The 20,016-nt window shown below is 36.5% G+C and overlaps 2 protein-coding genes across 2 annotated transcripts; both read right to left on the minus strand.

Annotated features, from left to right (window-relative positions):
* Positions 1–2,595: 2,595 nt before the first annotated feature.
* LOC120278600 (protein MEI2-like 6) lies at positions 2,596–4,663 on the minus strand. The gene is made up of 5 exons (XM_039285345.1): positions 4,634–4,663; positions 3,437–3,837; positions 3,200–3,331; positions 2,892–3,036; positions 2,596–2,748 (listed from the first exon to the last, which is right to left on the minus strand). Exons 1-5 carry the CDS (start codon positions 4,661–4,663, stop codon positions 2,596–2,598), a joined length of 861 nt encoding a protein of 286 aa, XP_039141279.1.
* Positions 4,664–5,219: 556 nt separating this feature from the next.
* Positions 5,220–19,025, minus strand: LOC120278998 (formin-like protein 3). The gene is given in 22 exon segments (XM_039285811.1): positions 5,220–5,518; positions 5,617–5,695; positions 5,789–6,002; positions 6,205–6,271; positions 6,364–6,432; positions 7,709–7,825; positions 7,954–8,025; positions 10,191–10,285; positions 10,369–10,450; positions 10,531–10,581; positions 10,675–10,755; positions 11,066–11,107; positions 12,215–12,313; positions 12,496–12,567; positions 13,714–13,843; positions 14,122–14,626; positions 14,629–15,288; positions 15,414–15,777; positions 15,866–16,087; positions 16,163–16,866; positions 16,961–17,194; positions 18,791–19,025. Coding segments are annotated over 19 exon segments (3,675 nt in total). The 5' UTR covers positions 17,034–17,194; positions 18,791–19,025; the 3' UTR covers positions 5,220–5,518; positions 5,617–5,695; positions 5,789–5,832.
* Between the last annotated feature and the right edge of the window lie 991 nt (positions 19,026–20,016).

The raw sequence follows: 20,016 nt of genomic DNA on the forward strand, positions 1-20,016 counted from the left end.
GGGGTGGCTGAGAGGAAGAACAGAACAATCACTGAGATGGCTCATACCATGTTGCAAGAAGCCAGGATGTCATCGAAGTCCTGGGGAAAAGCGGTGGCGAGTGCCGTATTCATCCTCAATCGCTCGTTGACTCATACACTTGAATCTAAAACTCCAGCGGAAGCGTTGATCGGGTCAAGGCCGAGAGTGGACTTTCTCAGAGTATTCGGATGCATCTCATATCGTCTCGTTGACCCACAACATCGAACAAAGTTTGACACCAAATCCAAACTCTGGGTTTTGATTGACTACTGCACTCGTTCAAGGGCATATCGGGTGATAGATCCAGATACGAAGCGCGTACATATCAACAGGAATGTACGATGTTTTGAAGACAAATTTTTTTATTGGTCAAAATCATCCAACTCAGCAGCATCAGTCTTTTTGCCAGCTGTTGACATGGAAAGTGATGAAATCAGTAAATACTCACCGTTATATGAAATGAATGAACGATTAGAGATTCTTCACCCTCAAAACATCTCATCTCCCAGAATATCAACTGAAACAACCTCAGACGATGAAGCTCCGGCGAGGTATCGAAATCTCAATGAAATATACTCTTTTTGTTCCTTTGCATTGACAGCTACAGATCCCATGACTTTCAAAGAAGCAAAGACAAATTCTGAGTGAATTGTAGCTATGAACGAAGAGATGGAAGTTGTTCATAAAAACCGAACCTGGGAGCTCACCTCTTTACCAGAAGGGAAGAGAGTAATTGGTTTGAAATGGGTATTTAAGTCAAAATTTAAGCCAGATGTTTCTTTGCTAAAAAGGAAGGCTCGTATTGTAGCAAAAGGCTATGCTCAACGTGAAGGTGAAAACTTTGATGAGATCTTCTCTCCCATTGCTCGAATTGAGACCATACGTCTCTTCATGGCACTAGGAACACAGAGAAGATGGAGATTATATCAACTAGATATTAAGACAACATTTATGAATGAAGAATTAAAGGAAGATGTGTTCGTTGAACAACCAGAAGGTTGCATCATCACAGGAAAAGAAAGCTATGTATACAAACTTCGAAAAGCTTTATATGGACTTCACCAAGCTCCCAAAGCTTGGTATAGTCGCATTGATTCTCAATTCACTCAGATGGGCCTGGTACGAAGTGCCAATGAACCAACAGTGTATAAGAAGCCACAAGAAAGTGCTGACATACTGTTGTTGTGTTTATACGTCGATGATATTGTTTATATGGGCTCATCTGAGAAGATGTTAAGAGAATTCAAAGAGGAGATGATGGAACATTTGAAATGACTGATCTTAGTCAATTGAAGTACATCTTTGGTTTGGGGGTAACTCAATTCAATAATTGTCTATTTGTTTCTCAGCACAAGCATGCAATTGACTTGCTATACAAATCTGGAATGGAGAATTGCATATCAGTGGCAACTCCAATGAACTCAAATAAACAACTTCATTTGTATGACCAGACTCAAATAAACAACTTCATCTTGTGATTCATTGAGAGACCTGTGAGTTCAAATGGTCCCAACACATATTTCCTATATAAATGTTACATAATTAAGAAATCCCACAAATCAATGAGTTAACCTTAAATCAAATTCTAGGTTGCATAGGCTTTCACTGATCATTAGTATATTTACAATTGTGTTAACTGACACGTAAATATTAGGTCTCTTTAGTTAGGTACTTCCATTAAAACAACAGAAATAGAATATGACGATTGCAAACATACAAAAAGAGCTTGTCATTTCCACTTGCCTCATGTTTTCAATGAAATGCATTATATATACTTAAGTAAGCTCCCAATCATAACAGGTCCTTTTCATTTACATAAGAAAATGGCTCACCATTCTTATAGTCTCAAGTAAAACAATGTTTATATAGTAGTCACACACATTGAAACAACATATAAGGGTATGATGATTGTAAACATACAAGATGCTGGGCGTTGTTTTTCCCTCACTTCATGTTCTTAATGATATTCTTGAGATAAGTAAGAACTCTCAAGCATAATAGGTCATCTACCCGAAGAATATACATGTATAAACATAATATATGAAGGGTATGCACACCGCTCTCATATCAAGACATATATAAATATATAATAGATCTCATGAATGTTTATTGTCCCATCTTCTCACGTCACCGCTTTCTCAAATCCAAACAAGTTTCAACCTTTTTCTCTATTGTCAAGGTTCAGAGAACAAGATAGCAGTAAGGCAGCTAAAACGTACTGTGCTAGAGCACAACCTTTTGCTTCCTATTTAAGGGAATGTCCTTAAACAGCCTCCAGGTTTCCATCAACTCATGTCAGACCACCATCTCACTCCTTTTTCCAACACCCCCATCCTGTCCCTACTCCCACCCTACCTCTCACTCCCTACCCATCATCATATACACCATTTAAGCATTCACCAAGTTTCATTTCGTTCAAAACAAAGTTCTCCATTACAAGATAAGCTTTGTTACACACTCTCTCTCATTCTATCCACCCATGCATGCATGCAATGCAAACAGATAGAAGAAGAGAAAGCTAATCATCATCATCATCAGCAGCAACAGCATAAAACAACTAAAAACATATACATTTTAGCATCTAGAAACTCTCCTCCCAATGAAATGTTCTTCTGTTTGACAATGGCGGTCTCCATTGCGAGATGGTGTGAAATAAACCGGCAAGTAGTCATCACTGTCACAAATGAATATTGAGTTCTTGAAACGCTTTTGAAGTGGTAAGAGTCCCTGGTTATCATCATGATCATACATCATTAACAGAAAGTGAAATCCAATCATTAATAGCTTGATATATATATATATATATATAATAAAGGGTTCATATAACAAAAGTTGGTACAGAAGGTATGGACTGTAACCCTAAAGTGTACCTGAATCCGGGCGTAGGTAACCTCACAGATCTTGCGAGAGCCAAGCACAGTGTCCCATGCTTTATTTTGGTACGCTCTGTACAGCCTGCGAGCTGCCGCCGCACTTGTGAAGTTCACAAAGGCATAGCCTAAGTTGCTCCCACTGCTACTCATTCAATACAAAAACAATACATCATACCAGTGTACATACACACAAATACATCTCATGCATAGATAGATACAAAAACTTGAATTTCTTTTCTATATTGATTCATTAGTTCTCATGAATGCATGGTTCATGTTGAACTTAATTAAGAAAGAAAGCTTACTCAAAGTCCATAGGAAGATAAAGGAAGTCAAACTCAGAGAGGATAGAGTCATGGCCATCTCCACCATCTTCTTTAATCTTCTGGTTCTCTTGGCAACAATGCTCATCAAGCATTTCCAATAGCTTGTTCCTCCTGTCACAACAATCAGGTTCATATATATATATATATATATATAGAGAGAGAGAGAGAGAGAGAGGGTTAGAGAATTAATCTTAAAGAAAGAGAAGCTAATATTACAAGAGCTTGTTGGGAAGGTTTTTCATCATCACAGTGGTCCTATCCTCATCCTCAACATCAACATTATCTTTGAACTCAAACACATCAGCAGCAGGAAGAGCAAACATCCTATTCTGCCACCTATGTTTGGGAATCCAAACTCTTCTAAGACTCACCAAATCACTAGAACTATTATTATCACCACCTTTCATAACTGCTTTAGGGTTAGGATAACAGAACCCAGCATGACTCTCCTTCCCTTCATAATTCTCCACAGCATGATCTTGCTCATACTTTTCAATGATAGGGAACTGCAGCCAAGGTTCCCCCCTCCCCTCAAACCCAGAAGCAGCTGGCATGGACATCCACTGCTTAGTCTTAACTTGAGACTGAACTGTATAAATAGGAGCTTCATAGTAACACTGCAGGTTAGTAGAAACATTTGGAAGAGAACTATAAGAGTAAAAGAAAGCAGCCGAAGTGGCAGTGGCAGTGGCAGTAAAAGGAGGAGGAGAGTGATCAAAATAGAAAGGAAAAGGAGGAGGTGGTGGTGATGGAGCAGAAGAGTAGCAGGAGTAGTAGTAGCATGGAAAGTAAAAAGGAGCATTTGGGTTTAAAGGAGCCATTAAAAACAAGAAGACAAAAGAAGAAGAAGCAGAGGAGGTGGAGAATGTTTTTTTTTCTTGGACAGAGGGAGAAGAGAAGAGAAGAGGTTATATAGAAGCATTAAATGGAGGAAGGGAGAGATGGGACAAGAGGAGAAAGGGAAGGGCGGCAGATCCCATCATTAGGATTTAGGATCTTCCACCTGGCTCTGCCATTGAATGCTTGGATATGGGAAGGCATGCAGGGTTTCCGTAGGTGAGTGGATGAATCATTGCAAGGGACTTTCTTGTACCAATTTGTGGCTTTTCAGCACAGGTTTTGCCTTTGTGTGTTTGACAACCCCTCAAGAGTGAAATCTATTTGGGTTTATGGTGGATTATGTATTGATTTTCTATTTTTTTTTTAATTTTAATTTTAATTTAATATTTTAATATTTTATTAATAATATTTTAATCTACACTTGACACATGTATGTTGCATTTCATAATGAAAACAAATATATATATATATTTTCTAATTGTTTTTATTTTTTGGGTTATCCATTAATTATGGAGTAAATTATAAGAAAAATTACTTAAAATTTCTGACAAGCTATAATCGTATCAATATCACCTGTGCTTGACCCCAAGAACGTCTTTCCATGTTTGTATTTAGAAATAAAAATAAATTTAAGTATTTAAAAATTTTGAAGATGGATGGGTATAAGTGAAAATATCTTTTAATACAATTGAGTCCAAAGTTTTCCTCTATATTATATATTATATATTATATTATATAGAGGTAAAACATATGATATTGTGCAATACTATATAATATTATTTAGTACTATTTAATATTGTTTATAAATAGATTATAGTCATTCAACAACTATAGACGTCTTTAAATGATAGTCCTCCATTATATGGTTGTTCTGAATAATATGATAAATAAGTGTGAATTACTTATTTGTTGGAGTTCTAATTTACAACCATTTTTAAATTTAATTTAATTTAATTTTTTGAAATCCCTGAAGCAAATAAAGCAAGCAGGACAAGGTAAATAACTAATATAGGACCACTAGATGGATTGCAAGAAAACATACAGTGGAAACAAAATATCCAGAAAAGGATAAATCTTGCAATTTTCTGTCTCATTTAATTATCACATGGCGCCACTAAATCTAAAAATTTACAGGCCAATTCACAGATATATTTACAACTTTCACTAAAATAGTCGTATAATATATATTCCTATACTTATTATTAAAAAAAAAAAGTGCAATTGTGTTCTTGTTCTGTTTTCCCTGGCTTACAAGAAGCCCTCCAATAAACAGGGGGCCACCTGCATCAGGCCAATAATAGAAATATATACAACAACATGAATTTTTTTGGGAATGTTTTAATTCTGAATACAAAATCACAACTACAAATAAAAATTTTTACATATGATGCTGACGAATAAACTTTTGAGCAGTTGAATTGGCTTTTAGACTAATTTGGTTATCTTTGGCCAACCTTCCTGCAAACAAAGTTAAATAGAAACAATAATTTCTCAATGTCATGATTTCCACTAATCAATCAGCTTAAGGGAGAAAAGGTTTTTTTAGATTATTGTACCAGCATTAAAAGGAAGCCTCCATACTCTAATTCAATGCAACTTGTTCTCAAGCCACCGAAGCCAAAACTTTGCTGCTTTCTGAATAAAGATGAAGGTGGTGGAATATGCAGTAAAGGAACAACATGAATGGCAGTATAAAAACAGCATCTTATTTTTGCCGTTATCATATACCTGGAGTTGCTATCTCAAATTGAGTTGGAAAATGGTACTGGTTTCTAGCTTGGAAAATTTGAATTTGCATCAGCATTGTCTTTTTTAAGAGAAGGGTTTGCTTTTTCTTTCATGGCTTCTTTTTCCAACTTCTTTTTCTCAGCTTCAGCAAGCCGCTCATTTTCTTCACGTGATTTTTTGAACATATTCACGAAATTGATCAAAATTGATGTCACTGCAGAATACACAGTTAAAAAGCGTATTAACAAATAAAGACAACATCCATCAATAGGAATTAATGGGCAGTTCCCAAACTGCCATAATAGGAGCATATAGATAGATTGCTAACAAATACCAAGGAACTAAATCATGAAAGTTATAAACCATAAGGAGCTGGCTACACATTCAAAACAAAGAACATAGAAAAGAACCTCTACCTTGCTCAAATGGACATCGTGCAGGGTCTTCCCCAAAATACTGAGCTAAAGAATCAGCATTCCTCCCCTGCAAGGCAACAATGCTTTCAGTTTAAATGGCAGCCGATGCATTCAGACCAGACAATGTTTAAACAGTGATAAATAAAAGACAAAACTCACCACTTCAGAGTAGAGTGATATAAGAGACCTAACATCAGCCTCTGCTGTATGAAGGAAACTTTTCAAGGCCTAAAAATTGCATAGTCCAAACACAACTTTGTCAAAAAAGAAAAAAAACAAAGGCCCATAGAATCTCTAACAAGTAAAAAAGAAATGTGCATCACCAAACAGCTAATTAGCAAAAAAAATCACGGGCACAGAAAGATATCCAAGAATCAGTTTGTCAGAGAATGCAGAACCTTTTCCAATAGCAAATAAGAGCGTTAGAAGCACCAACGTAAATCAAGTGACAAAAAGGTTCTGTAAGCAAATGGGGGTATAATAGTAACCACATTGGATCCTAACACGCACTTAACCAGTAAAGCAGCCATCAAGCTCCCTGCACTTTAGATGGAGTTTTGATTGTCAAACACCCAAGAAACTCAAAAAGTGAAGGCTCGCCTATTTTTGAGCAGGGTTGTAGGATTTGGGGAAGATTGAGTCTACAGGTAAGTGATTATGAATTTTGTGGAGTAACAGATTGTTTCTTGAAAGGCCTTATTATAGTTTGTATAGTAGATCCACCTTTCTTCCTTCATGCATATAATAAATTCCCAAATCTTTTCTTGATCAACCTTAAAGCAATAGATCCAGTGAAAAAGCTTATTTCATGATTAAACTCTCGAATAATTATATATTGTAGGAAGCTTCCACTTCTACAAGCACTCCCCCTCCACTATCTAGCTTTCAGCAAAGCTTTCTCCCCTTGAACCATCAATGGTAAAAAACTGGATATTCTATGAAAGGAAGCATCCAGATTACTGCAAATTTATGATAGGAACCCCTACAATAATGGGACTTACTCTTGCAAACATTTATGAGTTAAAAAGGCTACAAGAAAACAACAAAATTAAAGTGCATTTCATCTCAGAAGGAACTCCTCCATCAAAATCTTCTGCAGACGAAGACACACTTAAACTTGGTAACTGAATTATAATTAAAATTGCATATCCATTAAACCATGCAGAAATTCAGATTGCAAGGATGAATTTAACCTATCATGCATTTGAAAACCTAAAATGCATGGGAAACTATGTAGTCTAAAATCACAAATGATAATTTGTATCCCCCTTGATCACGTGGTTTGAAGCTACAATAAGTCATCTAATACAATCATTGGTGAAACTGCATGTGCCTATCACAAAAATTTATGAAATTATTGTCCAGTCTCATTGGCAAATGCACCTCCTTCAAACAGATTAAGACACCAATAGACATGCAAAAGCATAACCTGAAGTTATCAGCATAATTATCTGATATAAAATAAATGTACATCATAGGAGAGAGGAAAGAACAAATCCTTCACCTTCTGAAAGCCCATAGATACAGCTCCATCACTTTCAGACGCAGAGAGTTCTTGCTCAACCTTCTCTAGACCTTTACTTACTGCTTGCATTTCCTCTGCAACCATCTTTAATTGGATCTACATATTTCATATGAAAAAAATAGCAGTAAAGCAGACAAAGTTAAGGGACAACCAACACAAGAAGAGCAATTTCTAATTAACCAGCCAAAAGCCTAAAAATTGTTCTGAAGACAGGAAAGTAATACCTTCGATGCTGCTTCCAAATGAATCAAGTCTTTATCAAAATCCAGTAGTTCAGGCATTTTCTCAGAAAGGAGCTATATAGAACAAAAACACAAAATCAAAATATCATACCACCAATATTGACAAGAAATCAAGACATTGCCATGTGTGAGTATTTTTGAGTTTTTTAACAGATATTATAAACCAAAACTTGTGACTTCAATATCCAAGACAAAACAAGAAGGATGAAGGCAAGGGTCATCTGATCACAAAGCATAAAGCTCATGCTCAATATTAAACTATAGTAAAATGAAAATATGTAAATGAAAATAAGGATACAGGCAAGGATAGCAATGTCAAAGGTACCCACCACAATCAAAATTCCCAGACCCATGTTTAAATACTTGGTACCCAAACCCATCCTGAATTCATTCATAATCTCCACCTAAATTCTCAAACCCATCCAAACCTCTGCTAAACCAGGCCCAAACCAATTAAATATCTTAAAAAGAAAAAAAATTAACGTTGTAATTTTAAATAGCACACTTATTAAAGAAAATTCATGATCTTATCAAATTTGAACAAATTGTTCAACGAAAGCATTTCAAAAGTGACTACAAATTTGAACAAATTGCTCACTAATAATTGCATGCATATCCCCTAAAGTAAAAACCAACAAAATTCTTTTCAGATGCTGCCGCACCATCATCCAAATTTTCTTTAGTATGTTAAAATAAAAGTGAGAATAAAAATATAATTATTATGGGTGTATATATGTATATATAATTATCAAATTTTATTGTGGTGCATATGCAAATTTTACTAAAAAATAATAAATTTACAAATATTACTTAAATGATAACATGAAAAGAATAGATGCAATTTGTTTAAATTTAAAAATGGCTTTACCATTCCCACTGGGTAGCTTACTCCCTGACTAGGGTGGGAGTCAATTGTTTCATAATTGGTTTTTATTTTTATTTTTTTTAATGAAGCCTGAATTTGACAGCTTCTGAGACAGATCCTGTGGTGTTAGCCTGAATGTCATTTCATGGATAGCAAGGCAAGTAGATTGTCACTCGCATCCATTAAATTTAGTGAGTTCTTGGTTGAATAGCTATAACAGCGTAGAAAGACCAAAAATATTTTTTAGATTCTATAAAGGTACCCGAGGGTCAGATCCCAAGCCCATACCAAACCTTATTATGGTTTTTAAAATGGATCCCATTAGGATTCAGGTGAACCAGATACCCATCAAACTCACAGCCATCCCTAGATACAAGTTTATCACATTTCATTAAGGTGACAGGACAAGAATAAACAGCTTGTCAGAAATTCTAAGAAAATATTGCTAGGCTCCTAAACTGAGGCACTTCAGTTGTCATGAATCTGTTTCTTTAATAATTACAATTACGTAAGGCCCATTCGCATAACTCTCCTAAAAGCCAGCACATTATGGTTCATGTAAAGATTTTGAAACCAATCCTAAACAGATAGATTATCAGGTTGAGCCTACATCAGCATCACATTATAAAGAAAATAAAGACCTAGCCGGTCAATTATGGTAAATCAGATTAAGCATATGCCCAAAGCTGATCCTATATGAACAAGTGAGTGTGAGGACTGGATCTAGTTTCAAATCTGAGTTGATCGAGATCTTAAATTCCAAGTCAAAATACAGCATATAAGATTCACCAGTCACCACTTAAAGTCAGAATCAAACTAGCAGAGTTCAAATATTGTCAGTAGTCTTCAAAATTTTGATGAAGGGCTAAGAAGAACTTGGGTAAATGGAAGCTTAACATTGTACATGTTAGCAGATAAATTTCACTAATTTTAGGAAAACAAAACATATAATCGATCAGATCCTTCTTTCCAGTAAAGATGGCAGTCTTAATCAATGAATTGGTAGTCATGCAAATTAACTGCTAGTTGAGCATAGAATTGTGAGAACTGGGAATAAATAGGTAACTAAAAGTATAATAAAATTATTCAATTTCCATTCTCAGCTAAACTCAGAGAACCAAAATTTAATGTTGAAAATAGCTATTTAGTCAAATTACTAGCTCAATATAAGAAAAAATTGAATAATGGGAAAGTAACTAGTTTATTGAAGCATTCTGAAATACTGGTAGCATACTGCATATTAAGAAACATCAATACATGTAACCTACATCACATATGCCTCAAACAAGATTGAAGGATCTCATACAAACTAAATACATAACCAATAAAAAAAGATCATCTGGGTGACATATACCTTGCACAAATAATGCATTAATGTCATTTTGTTGTTTCTTGAACGAGTGTCGGACAATTTAAGGAGACTGTCGAGTTTAAAACCCACCGCAGATCCTTAAGAAGAGAGGGAATGCAAAATCTTAGTCAAAGTTCAAGGCCTTAGAAATCTGGTTGTCATTTTTCCCACATTTTAATACCTCGAGCTGTGCCTTGATTCAATGCATTGCCCAGGGTGAGAATTGTTTGCATTATCTGTCGCAATTTAAAAGACTCCTTCACCTAGAAACAAACATGGGATCTTAGATCAAATTATAACCAAAATAACATCTGGTTTTCTTAACTGCCTTGGAATAGGTTACCTCCCTAGATGCATCATTTATTGTGTTTAAATAGGATCGCAACTCATTCACCTGTGTTTTCAATGTAAATTATAATTGTTAACATAACTTAAAAGACAAAGAAATGGATATGGACAATATCCTACCAATCTCAGAGGTACATACCTGAGTGGAAAAGGTAATTCTAAAAGAAAAAACCCGTAACTTGGATTCAACTCGAGGCACTCTCATCAGCTCCAGAAAGAACTGGAAGGAAATGTAAGTTATGTAACTGCTCAATTTCATATTAATTCATGGTAAAAATATGTAGGAAAATCCTATGGTCCCCAATTTAGCCTCATCTGTGTCTTCCCTTGCATTACATGCTACCAAGGCCTTTTTAAATATATTTACCAAACTGAGCTGTCATTTAGATGAGAGATCCACATAATTCATGGGAGTTTTGGTAAATAGATTAAAAAAGAATTAGGCAACAACTAATGGCTAGAGGACTCAGATAAAGGATAGTTGAGCAATGTAGCCAAACAAAATAATGATTTTAAGAATTATAACTCACCTGTTCACACTTTCCAAGCATTTCTTTGTTGCCAGTGTAGTTCTTTTAAACAGACCAAAAAAAAAGAATAGTGGATTAATAATATTGCCACAGTGAACGTAGATCAACCAACACATTCTAGAGAGTAAACAAAACACAAGAATAGTGATAAACAAAGTCTAACGACACCAAAAATATGAGAAAATGATGAATAAAAAAAGCCCTGTGAACCAACAATGAGCAATGCAACAAACTATTTATCCACACGACATTAGGCAAGTATTTAACTAAACAGCTAAGTGATAAAGCTGCGTTGGGGAGGAAAGGTTCTAACACACCACCAAGAACCAATAGAATCAGACCCTTTCTCTGTGTGTGAACTTTGTAGGACTCATAGGTTCATAAACATACAATCTGAAGCAAAATACAAAATTTTAGACAATGCTCATAGGAATTAAGGCCAACAAGTTAGGACCATCACCAGGATTCTTTTCAATGAAAATGCATTCTCCTTCAGGCAACTCATTCTTACAAATATTAATATAAATATATGAGGATTAAGTACTGCATTGCATTAAGCATTACACAACGCATGTTACAATGTTACAAGTAGTTACAGTAAGTGTAACTGTATCGTCCCAACCAAACTAGCCATCTAAAAATATTGGAGGTTAGAACTCTATATTTAAACATAGGCATAATAACACAAGAACAAATGACTAATCATAAGACTGCAAAGCATGAAGAATTCATAATAATCGTCACATTAAAATTATAGAGTGAATATATAATATTACCAAAATTTGAGGTTCAAACATCAGAAGCAAGAAACATAAGATATATTTCCTTCAAAGAAATAGTAATAAATTTATGATATGCAACAATATATCAAGATGTCTTTCAAAAATATCACATCTAAGATGTATTTCAGAAGAAACAAACTAAAATGCTTGAAAATTGAAAAATACCATCAGAAAAAAAAATATATGATTTACAAATAATCTCAACATATAGCACACACATTGCAGATATCAAGCAATGCAGAAGACAAATACTAAAGATGACAACTCTGTATGCATCCAACAAGTCCTTAATGCTTACTTCCATCCTACAGCAAACAAGCCTCAACTACAACAACAAAAAAAAAAACACTCAAATGCAATAATTTACCTTCAGCATCTCCATTTCTTCTTTTGTAGGGCAAAATTTGATGATGTTCTCCACTTGGTCAATGTCCAAAACAGAAGTGTCAAGAGCCAGAATAGCACTCTGAGGATCAATTACAATAGAAGTAAGCATGTGATGATGCCAAACTAGGTATTTTAACATATGAGTTGGAAAAATCAGACAAGGGTAAAGGAGTTTGTTGCATCCTTTAATGAGAAACAGATGTTGAATATCATCAACAAAAGTTTCGCAAAACTGAAGGGCAAAAGGTCAAGTCAACTTACGATCATCTCTTGAAGAGGCATTTTTATTTTAGTAAGCATGATGCTGCAATTATTTGCTCTGCGCAAATCAACCTAGACACATGGAAAAAGGATTTATCAAAAAAAAAATTAAGTTGCATTTACAATGCAAAAGAAAACTGCAAAATTTCGAAGAGTTCACCAGTTGTTTGAGGAATAGAAAATACTAGATAGTAAATGCAGAATATCATGCATTAATATATTGCTCACCGCAAGGCCAAGCGACCTCCCTAGATTTGCAATTGTGCAACAGAAATATAATGGGTAGGTCACATGCACGTAGATTCTTAAGACATGTTTTCATTGTTACCTTGTGTATCTGTAGTATGTTAAGACTACAACTCTATGTTAGGTTGGTACCTGGTACAGTTAAATCTTAACTTAGGTTGAGCAGCAGCTCTTGTAACACGAGCGCACACAACACCCCTTGTCTTAACCTAGTTCATATTCAATCCAATTCTTCCCAAGTCTCAAATCTTAATCCCAAATTAGGAAAAACAAGATCTTAATTTATTAAATGTTGAGTGTGATCCTCAAAGTTTTACCACACTTCCAGTGAATTAGAAGGGGTTCTCTACACAAGAAGTTTTGATATGTTAACAGCATGTGTCAACATCATAGAACACTCCTTTGAACTATACCCTAGATAATGCAAACAAACACAAGGATAGAAACTATGTAAATGGCACCTGTGAGTTTGGACTCTATATAACTTATGTGAGTTCTAACAAAAAGGAATACAAACCACTTGCCAACTGAAACTACTAAAAAATAATCAAGTATGACAACAAGAATAGCAGATGTGTGTGTGTGTAGGTTAATATAAAACATATAAAATGAAGAATAAACAGATAATGATAGTGATAAGATGTGATAGTTGGATTGAACTGTGGAGACAAAATGGAATTGCTCATGCAAAAAAGATAAGGTTCCATAGTTAGAAAAATTAACAGAGCAAGCACAAAGATGACATTTTTCTTCCTAACAAACAAGAGTGATGAATAGAAGCGTAAGAACGCGGGCCAATCCTCAACTTGCACCAGGAATCACAATTAAGTATTATTGTTACATTCACCCAATGAAAAAGTTTGATCCAGACTACTGTGGAAAATTGACTAGTCTTACTATAATTATGAAACAATTCAAAGATCAAAACTTCAGAATAATCTCATGGTTAGACTAAAGGATTGTGACAAATACCAAGTGCACGGTCTCTGGCTTGCTCGTGCTCAAACCACGCCGATGTCCACCTTTATCAGTACCACTTCCATCAGTTGCAATCGAAGTTGAAAATAGGCTTTCCAACTCCGAAAGATCGATCTCAGGGGCCCTACCCAGCAAGGCAATTATAAACCTTGAGAATCTTACCAAGAAAATTCTGTTTCTGAGTAAACAAAATGTCTTTGAAACCTAATTTAGATTAATATAAACAAAGATAAATTACAGCATGGATAAAGTATAATAAAAATTCAGGTGGCAGGTAAACAGTTCCACCCAACCATTTGATAGACACCATCCATCTGATTAATGGATTCATATGTTTTCTAAACTTCCATAAAAAAAAATGAAAAGAAACTGTGCAGTATAAATTCTTTTCTGCTCACTTACTTCGATTGGTTTTCTTGTTTCTGAGTATCAGCCCAGAGACTTCCTTGCATAGCTCGGGTAACTTTTACCCAATGCAATGGCTTCAATGTAGCTTTTTTTGGCGCATTAGTAGCATTAGTTGCTGTTGCAGATCCACGACCCTTTCCTGAACTGGTTGTCAGTCTTCCTTTCATAGATGGAGCAGGAGGAGCTGGAGCATTTGATGTTTTGGGTGGTGGAGGTGGACCTGGTGTTTTATGACTCTCTCCTTGTAAAGGAGGAGGTGGAGGGGGCACAGCACCAGGAGGCTTTAATGTCTGAGGAACCTGTAAAGAAGTTTGACCTTTTTGGGCAAGCATTGGAGGAGGAGGTGGTGGGGCAGGAGCAGTGCCTTTTACAGAACTTGAAGGAGGTGGAGGCGGCGGCGGAGGGGTTCCACGAACTGCACCACTTCGAATTGGAGGTGGGGGTGGGGGTGCAGGACAGCAATTAGATATTGAAGGAAGAGGAGGTGGTGGAGGGGGAGGTGGGGCACGAGTAGTGCCTTGCATAGAACCTGAATCAGGTAGAGTGGTTCCATGAACAATACCACTCTGGAGAGGAGGGGAGGGGGAGGGGGTGGAGGACGTGGACTAGATGTGACAAAGAGAGAAGGGGCTGATTGAGGACCTTTCCCAGACACAGGAGAAGGTGGACGAGGTGGAGGTGGAGGTGGAGGTGGAGGTGGTGGAGGTGGAGGCGGAGGCGGAGGCGGTGGCGGCATCGAATGGGGACCTCCATTAGATGTAGAAGGGCAAGGAGGTGGGCATGAGGAAGGGGCTGAAGGTAAACCTTTATCTTTCAAAGTTGAAAGAAGTGGTGGTGGTGGTGGTGGAGGTGGCGGTGGTGGAGGCGGCGGTGGTCCTGGAGGAGGTGGAGGTGGTCGGCTTATAATTGATGAAATATGGGCTGAAGATACTAGCGAAGCTGCAAATGGATGGGAAGGTGGAGGCATGGCACCAGTTTCACTGGATAATACCTGCTTAGGTGGAGGCAAAGGTGGAGGTGGTGGTGGTGGTGGTGGTGGTGGTGGAGGTGGGGCAACCATGTATGTACCAACACCTAAGGAAGTTGATTGTGTGGACCCAGACAAGGCATCTACGCCATCTTGCAGATTAGTTTGCACATCAGGCGAATGTGGATTATCCCCTGCAATACATACATTACCTGTTAATTCAAGGATCTTAATCATAGGATTGAAGTAAACCTATTGAAAGTGAAAACTAAGAAGGTCAAATAATTGCATCAATGAGTCATAGCATTAATGTTTGTACCAGGCTGAGCTTTTTCATCATCCAAAGAAGAAACTGCATCTGAGTTTAGAGAAAACTCTTTTTCTTCATCAGATTCTACAGGCGATATGAGTGGTATTTGTGCACTTACTTTACTTTGCAGCCTTGACAACTCCTTCACATCATTCAGTATCAAATTTTCAAATTTGTTTTGCAGAACATTTGATGAAATTTGTTTAAGAAACCAAAATGCCGCATCATCCCTGCTCTCAACCCATTCAACACCACTGAAAAGTTCTTGAACCCTAGAAAATGCTTCAATAGGCAATCCGCCTTTCACCTCACCATTCAAAGTAGCCGTAGGAGCTCTCGGAGGGGATATGCTCTCGAGTTCCCCAAAGAGAACCTGACATCAGATTTTGACGAAGAAAGTGAAATTGCTTAGAGTAATTATTTGTAAGATAATACCACAGTGATGATCAGGTTCTCAGTACCTCAGCTCTGAAGTTTTTTGGGTATAGGTCTTTTGAACCCCAAAGAATGTCCAGGTCCTCACAGTTGAGCATCAATATATTTGATCTAATGAAAGCAGTATTAAACATTATGCGAAACATCATGACTTCCCTATCTGGGTCCATGTCCACATGAAGACACTCCAACACAACATCACCTTGAACAACACATTGGATATCAATTTTTATCACATCGCAATCTTCCTGCAAACATAAATCACTTCTGCAACATAAGAACTAAAAAAAACTAAAAGCACTAATCATGAAGAAACCTTCTACCTGTCGGTAGTGTCGTAAGGATTTCCTTTTCTTGGACATTGAAAAGAGCATTTCAGTTGAAAGGCCACCCATGCTATGAAGGTTTTGGCCAAAAACACGAACAAGCGGCCTGCATCCAATGTCAGAATCAAAGGCTGGAATGGCTCGAAGAATGAGGCAGTCCAAAGAAAGAGATCTTTCCATTGGTGGCCATTCTGGAGAAATATTCCTCCTAGCAACATATTGCAAATACCGAAGTTGTGACGGCAGTGGATTAAGTGGTGATAAGAGTTGCAGAAATCCCTTTGGAGCCTCTCGATGGACGATTTCAAGGGTTCGCTGTTCCCCATTTTGCAGTTTTCGGTATATCAAGAAACTAGCTAGAAGAAACGCTAAGAGTGGCCAACCACCCCTCTCACAATGAAGCAATACAATATTTTGTTGATTACCAAGAGAAAGCCAACTCTCAGTAACACGAAGGAAATGCTGTATGAGAGCCAGAGGAATAAGGGGACAACCTTCATATTGCCGTGGATAATCAATTACAGTCACATCATAATCACGAAGAACTTCAGCAAATTGGCTTCTCCTGTCTCCCTCTTTAAAATTGAATGCAAGGAAGGAAGAATCTGCATGTTCCTCATGAAGCTCAATCGCAATTTCACGAAGGTAGATAGGGTACATTCCATCAAGCAAGACCTCAGTAGAGAAGCATGAATCAAAAACTGCAGATAGTTGTCAAATATTATTCTAGGTAGCATTCATAAATGTCAATATAAAATAGTGAAAATGCCTAATATAGGTTATTTGCCAACTTACCATAAACTCTGTCCATAAATTCTAGTAAACCATCAGGAGGCCTTTTATAGAAGAACCTGCGAAACAGAGTCATAGCACAAACTGGAGTCTGGACACTAAATAAGATAAAATGTCTTTTTCATAGAATTCTTGTCAATAGTTCATCAACCCAAGAAGCACAAAACTGTGATTTAGAGCAGTTCGTGACAAGATGCAGTGATCCGATCATAAGAGTAAGCATGATTGGTAGAATACCTGAAAAGAAAGAGATATAAGTAAGAATTTTTAGTTCACCTTATTGGAAATGCATGATAACTGAGCTTTACATAAAATGGTTTTGGGTGACAATTGAAATCCATAAATTCAAGATATTAAAATCAACTTCCTAGACAAAACATAGAAGAAAAACAATGATAGTAATCTACAAAAGAAGCATAGGACAACTGCTAACAGGTAAAACAAAAAATTCAGACACCCTTGCCATTTATTAATAGAAGAAGGAAGAGCAGAGAAAGAAACACTAGACTGCAAATGCTTTCTTTTTTTTTTATGTTAGAGTAAATAAACCTTCAAAATGCTTCAGCGTATGCGCTCATATTCACTGAGAAAATAAAAGGATAAAGATGAAAGGACTCTAGGAAATGGTCAATCAGCAAATATAGGCTAATAAAAATTAACTAGACATTTGTGTGTGTGTGTGTGTGTGTGTGTGTGTGTGTGGTTTTTGGGGAGGGGTGGGTTGGGGTTGGGGTTGGGGGACACAATGGAGTAATGTAAAATATACTGCTACATTAACTTCAAAACACCTTATCCTGCATTCTTTTGTTTTGGCCAGGACTCTGGGTAAGCCACCATTTTATTTGTCAGCAATACTCCCTGCACTCTGGTTTCTTAGATTACCAAAATAACTCGAAGTGCAAAATACTGTGCTATGCATATCCAACATCGTCATCAAAGAACCAATATCACTCCATCTCCCGGAAAAGATGCTGAGACTCATTTTAATACTCGGTTCACGTAAAATTAGAAAAGTCAATTTCTCACATTATAATTGCTTTACCTAAAATCATTTTCCTTTGGATTAAAGTCCAAGTATTTGCCATAACATCTATTTTCCTGTGCATGCCACTCTATTCAAAAACTTATACTAAAAAATAAATAAAGAAATAAAGACACAACAAGGTATATAAGCATTGCGAATGACTGCTTGAAATTTAAAAACTTTGAACCATCAAATCCACAAGCATAACCCACTCCCTCATCACATATTACCTTGAACGTAACATCTATTTTCCTGTGATTTTACACAACAGTCCATTAGTACTAACCAACAAACTCTTCCCAAATCTGAAAACTCCTATGAGAACAAAATTTCAAAAAAGAGTGGCCACAAAACACAAGTATACTTTACATTATAATTGCTTCTTTTAAAATCACTTTCCTTTGAATTACAGTTCCATTTTCCCTCTAATACAATGCTTTACATTACCAAAAAATAAAAAATAAAACCATAAGCATAAACCTCAGGTACGAATACTAAAAATTTGAACTTCCAACAATTAAATCCACAACCACGATAACTGCATATCAGATTAGCTTGAATATCACAAAGTCTATTTTCCTGTGCTTTCTTTTCTGTTCAGATTTTTATAAAAAAAAATATTGCTTACCAACCCGTAAATTTCCATATCAAATGATCACAATCCACTCTACAAATTAACCCAATGCATGCTAAAAGCACAAAATTGGGTTTCAAAACCAACAATTTTACATGCATTTCCAAGTTTAAGTTGGCGAACCGATGGAGTTACCATAGCGAAAAGATGAGATGCTGGATTGGTTAGGGTTTACCAGTTGCTAGTGCGGCAAACTCATGATGGAGGCATGGGCAACGAAAGAGGTTGATTTCAGCGAAGAACGGCGCTGATTGCGACGACGAAGGTAACGCTTGATACCACGAAGACGGGTGCGGAGGTGGCAAGCGTGGTAGTGGTCGATGAGCGCTGGAGAAGGCGGTGGTGAGCGGAGGGTTTGAGAGGGATACCAGAGAGAAGAGAGAGATGAAAGAGAGATTCAAGAGAGGTGAAAGCTGAAAGGTAGCTTTCTTTTTGTTTTTAATTTATTTTTTTAATAAATGAAATATATGAAATAATAACGCACATATTTTTAATTTTGGATTTTTTTAATGTGTCTGACTTGTTAAAATAGAATGTTAATTATTTTATTAAAAAAATTCTATTTCTTTTATACATTTAGAAAGAAAAAGATTTTGCCATATTCATAACAAGTGATAATTTATTTGGTATAATACCTGAATTGGTCCCTCTACTTTTCTCTCTCTTCCCTTTTGGTCCCTCTACTCAGAAATATTCCCAAGTAGTCCCTCTACTATTAAAAATGATTCTACTTAGTCCTTTTTACTCTAAAATAGGCCAATTATTGGCTGTATTTTCAAAAGTAGAGGGACTAGATGGGAAGAGATTAATGGTAGAGGGACTAAATTTGGTCATTTTCAAGAGTAGAGGGATTAGCGAAGCGCATTTCTGAGTAGAGGGACCAAAAAGAAAGAGAGAGAAAAGTAGAGGGACCAATTTGGGTATTATACCAATTTATTTCTGAGAGTTGAAATTTCAAAATTTTTTTTTACAACAATTTGATTAAGGTTGTAGTTTTTTTTTTATTAAAGTGGATAAGCCACAATTTTATTAAAAAGAAAACGGAGCAAGAACAGAAAGTACAGAGTGAATCAGCAATAAACAGTAAAGGAAACAACAACAAAAAGATAGAGAGCTATCACCAGAAGTAATAAGGTTCTTACAACAAAGCAAACTAAAAAAGCCAACGGAAAATAAGAACAGAGAAAAATAGAAACACAGTTGAGAAGACAAAGTGCGCCATAAGGAAGCAAAAGTCTTCATCTACTGCCAAAAAACAGGGTAAATTACTCCCAATTGGTGACTCCGCGGTGTTGTTGTGCTTAGTCAACCGTGAGCCCAGGGCGCTTGAGTTTCTGAACAGAGTCTAAGGGAAGATGTTGAAGCTGCGGATCCCTATCTACAGAAAACCAGGCAAGAACC

The sequence above is a fragment of the Dioscorea cayenensis genome, chromosome 16, assembly GCF_009730915.1.
Source record: "Dioscorea cayenensis subsp. rotundata cultivar TDr96_F1 chromosome 16, TDr96_F1_v2_PseudoChromosome.rev07_lg8_w22 25.fasta, whole genome shotgun sequence".
Lineage (NCBI taxonomy): Eukaryota > Viridiplantae > Streptophyta > Magnoliopsida > Dioscoreales > Dioscoreaceae > Dioscorea > Dioscorea cayenensis.

What these genes read in the sequence shown, in the direction of transcription:
- LOC120278600 (XM_039285345.1), bottom strand. Translation starts at nt 4,663, where the DNA reads ATGGAAAGACGTTCTTGGGGTCAAGCACAG. An exon ending in AACCTTCCCAACAAGCTCTT is followed by an intron (nt 3,332 to 3,436) that starts GTAATATTAGCT and finishes TTGTTGTGACAG; the next exon opens with GAGGAACAAGCTATTGGAAA. An exon ending in TTACCTACGCCCGGATTCAG is followed by an intron (nt 2,749 to 2,891) that starts GTACACTTTAGG and finishes GATGATAACCAG; the next exon opens with GGACTCTTACCACTTCAAAA.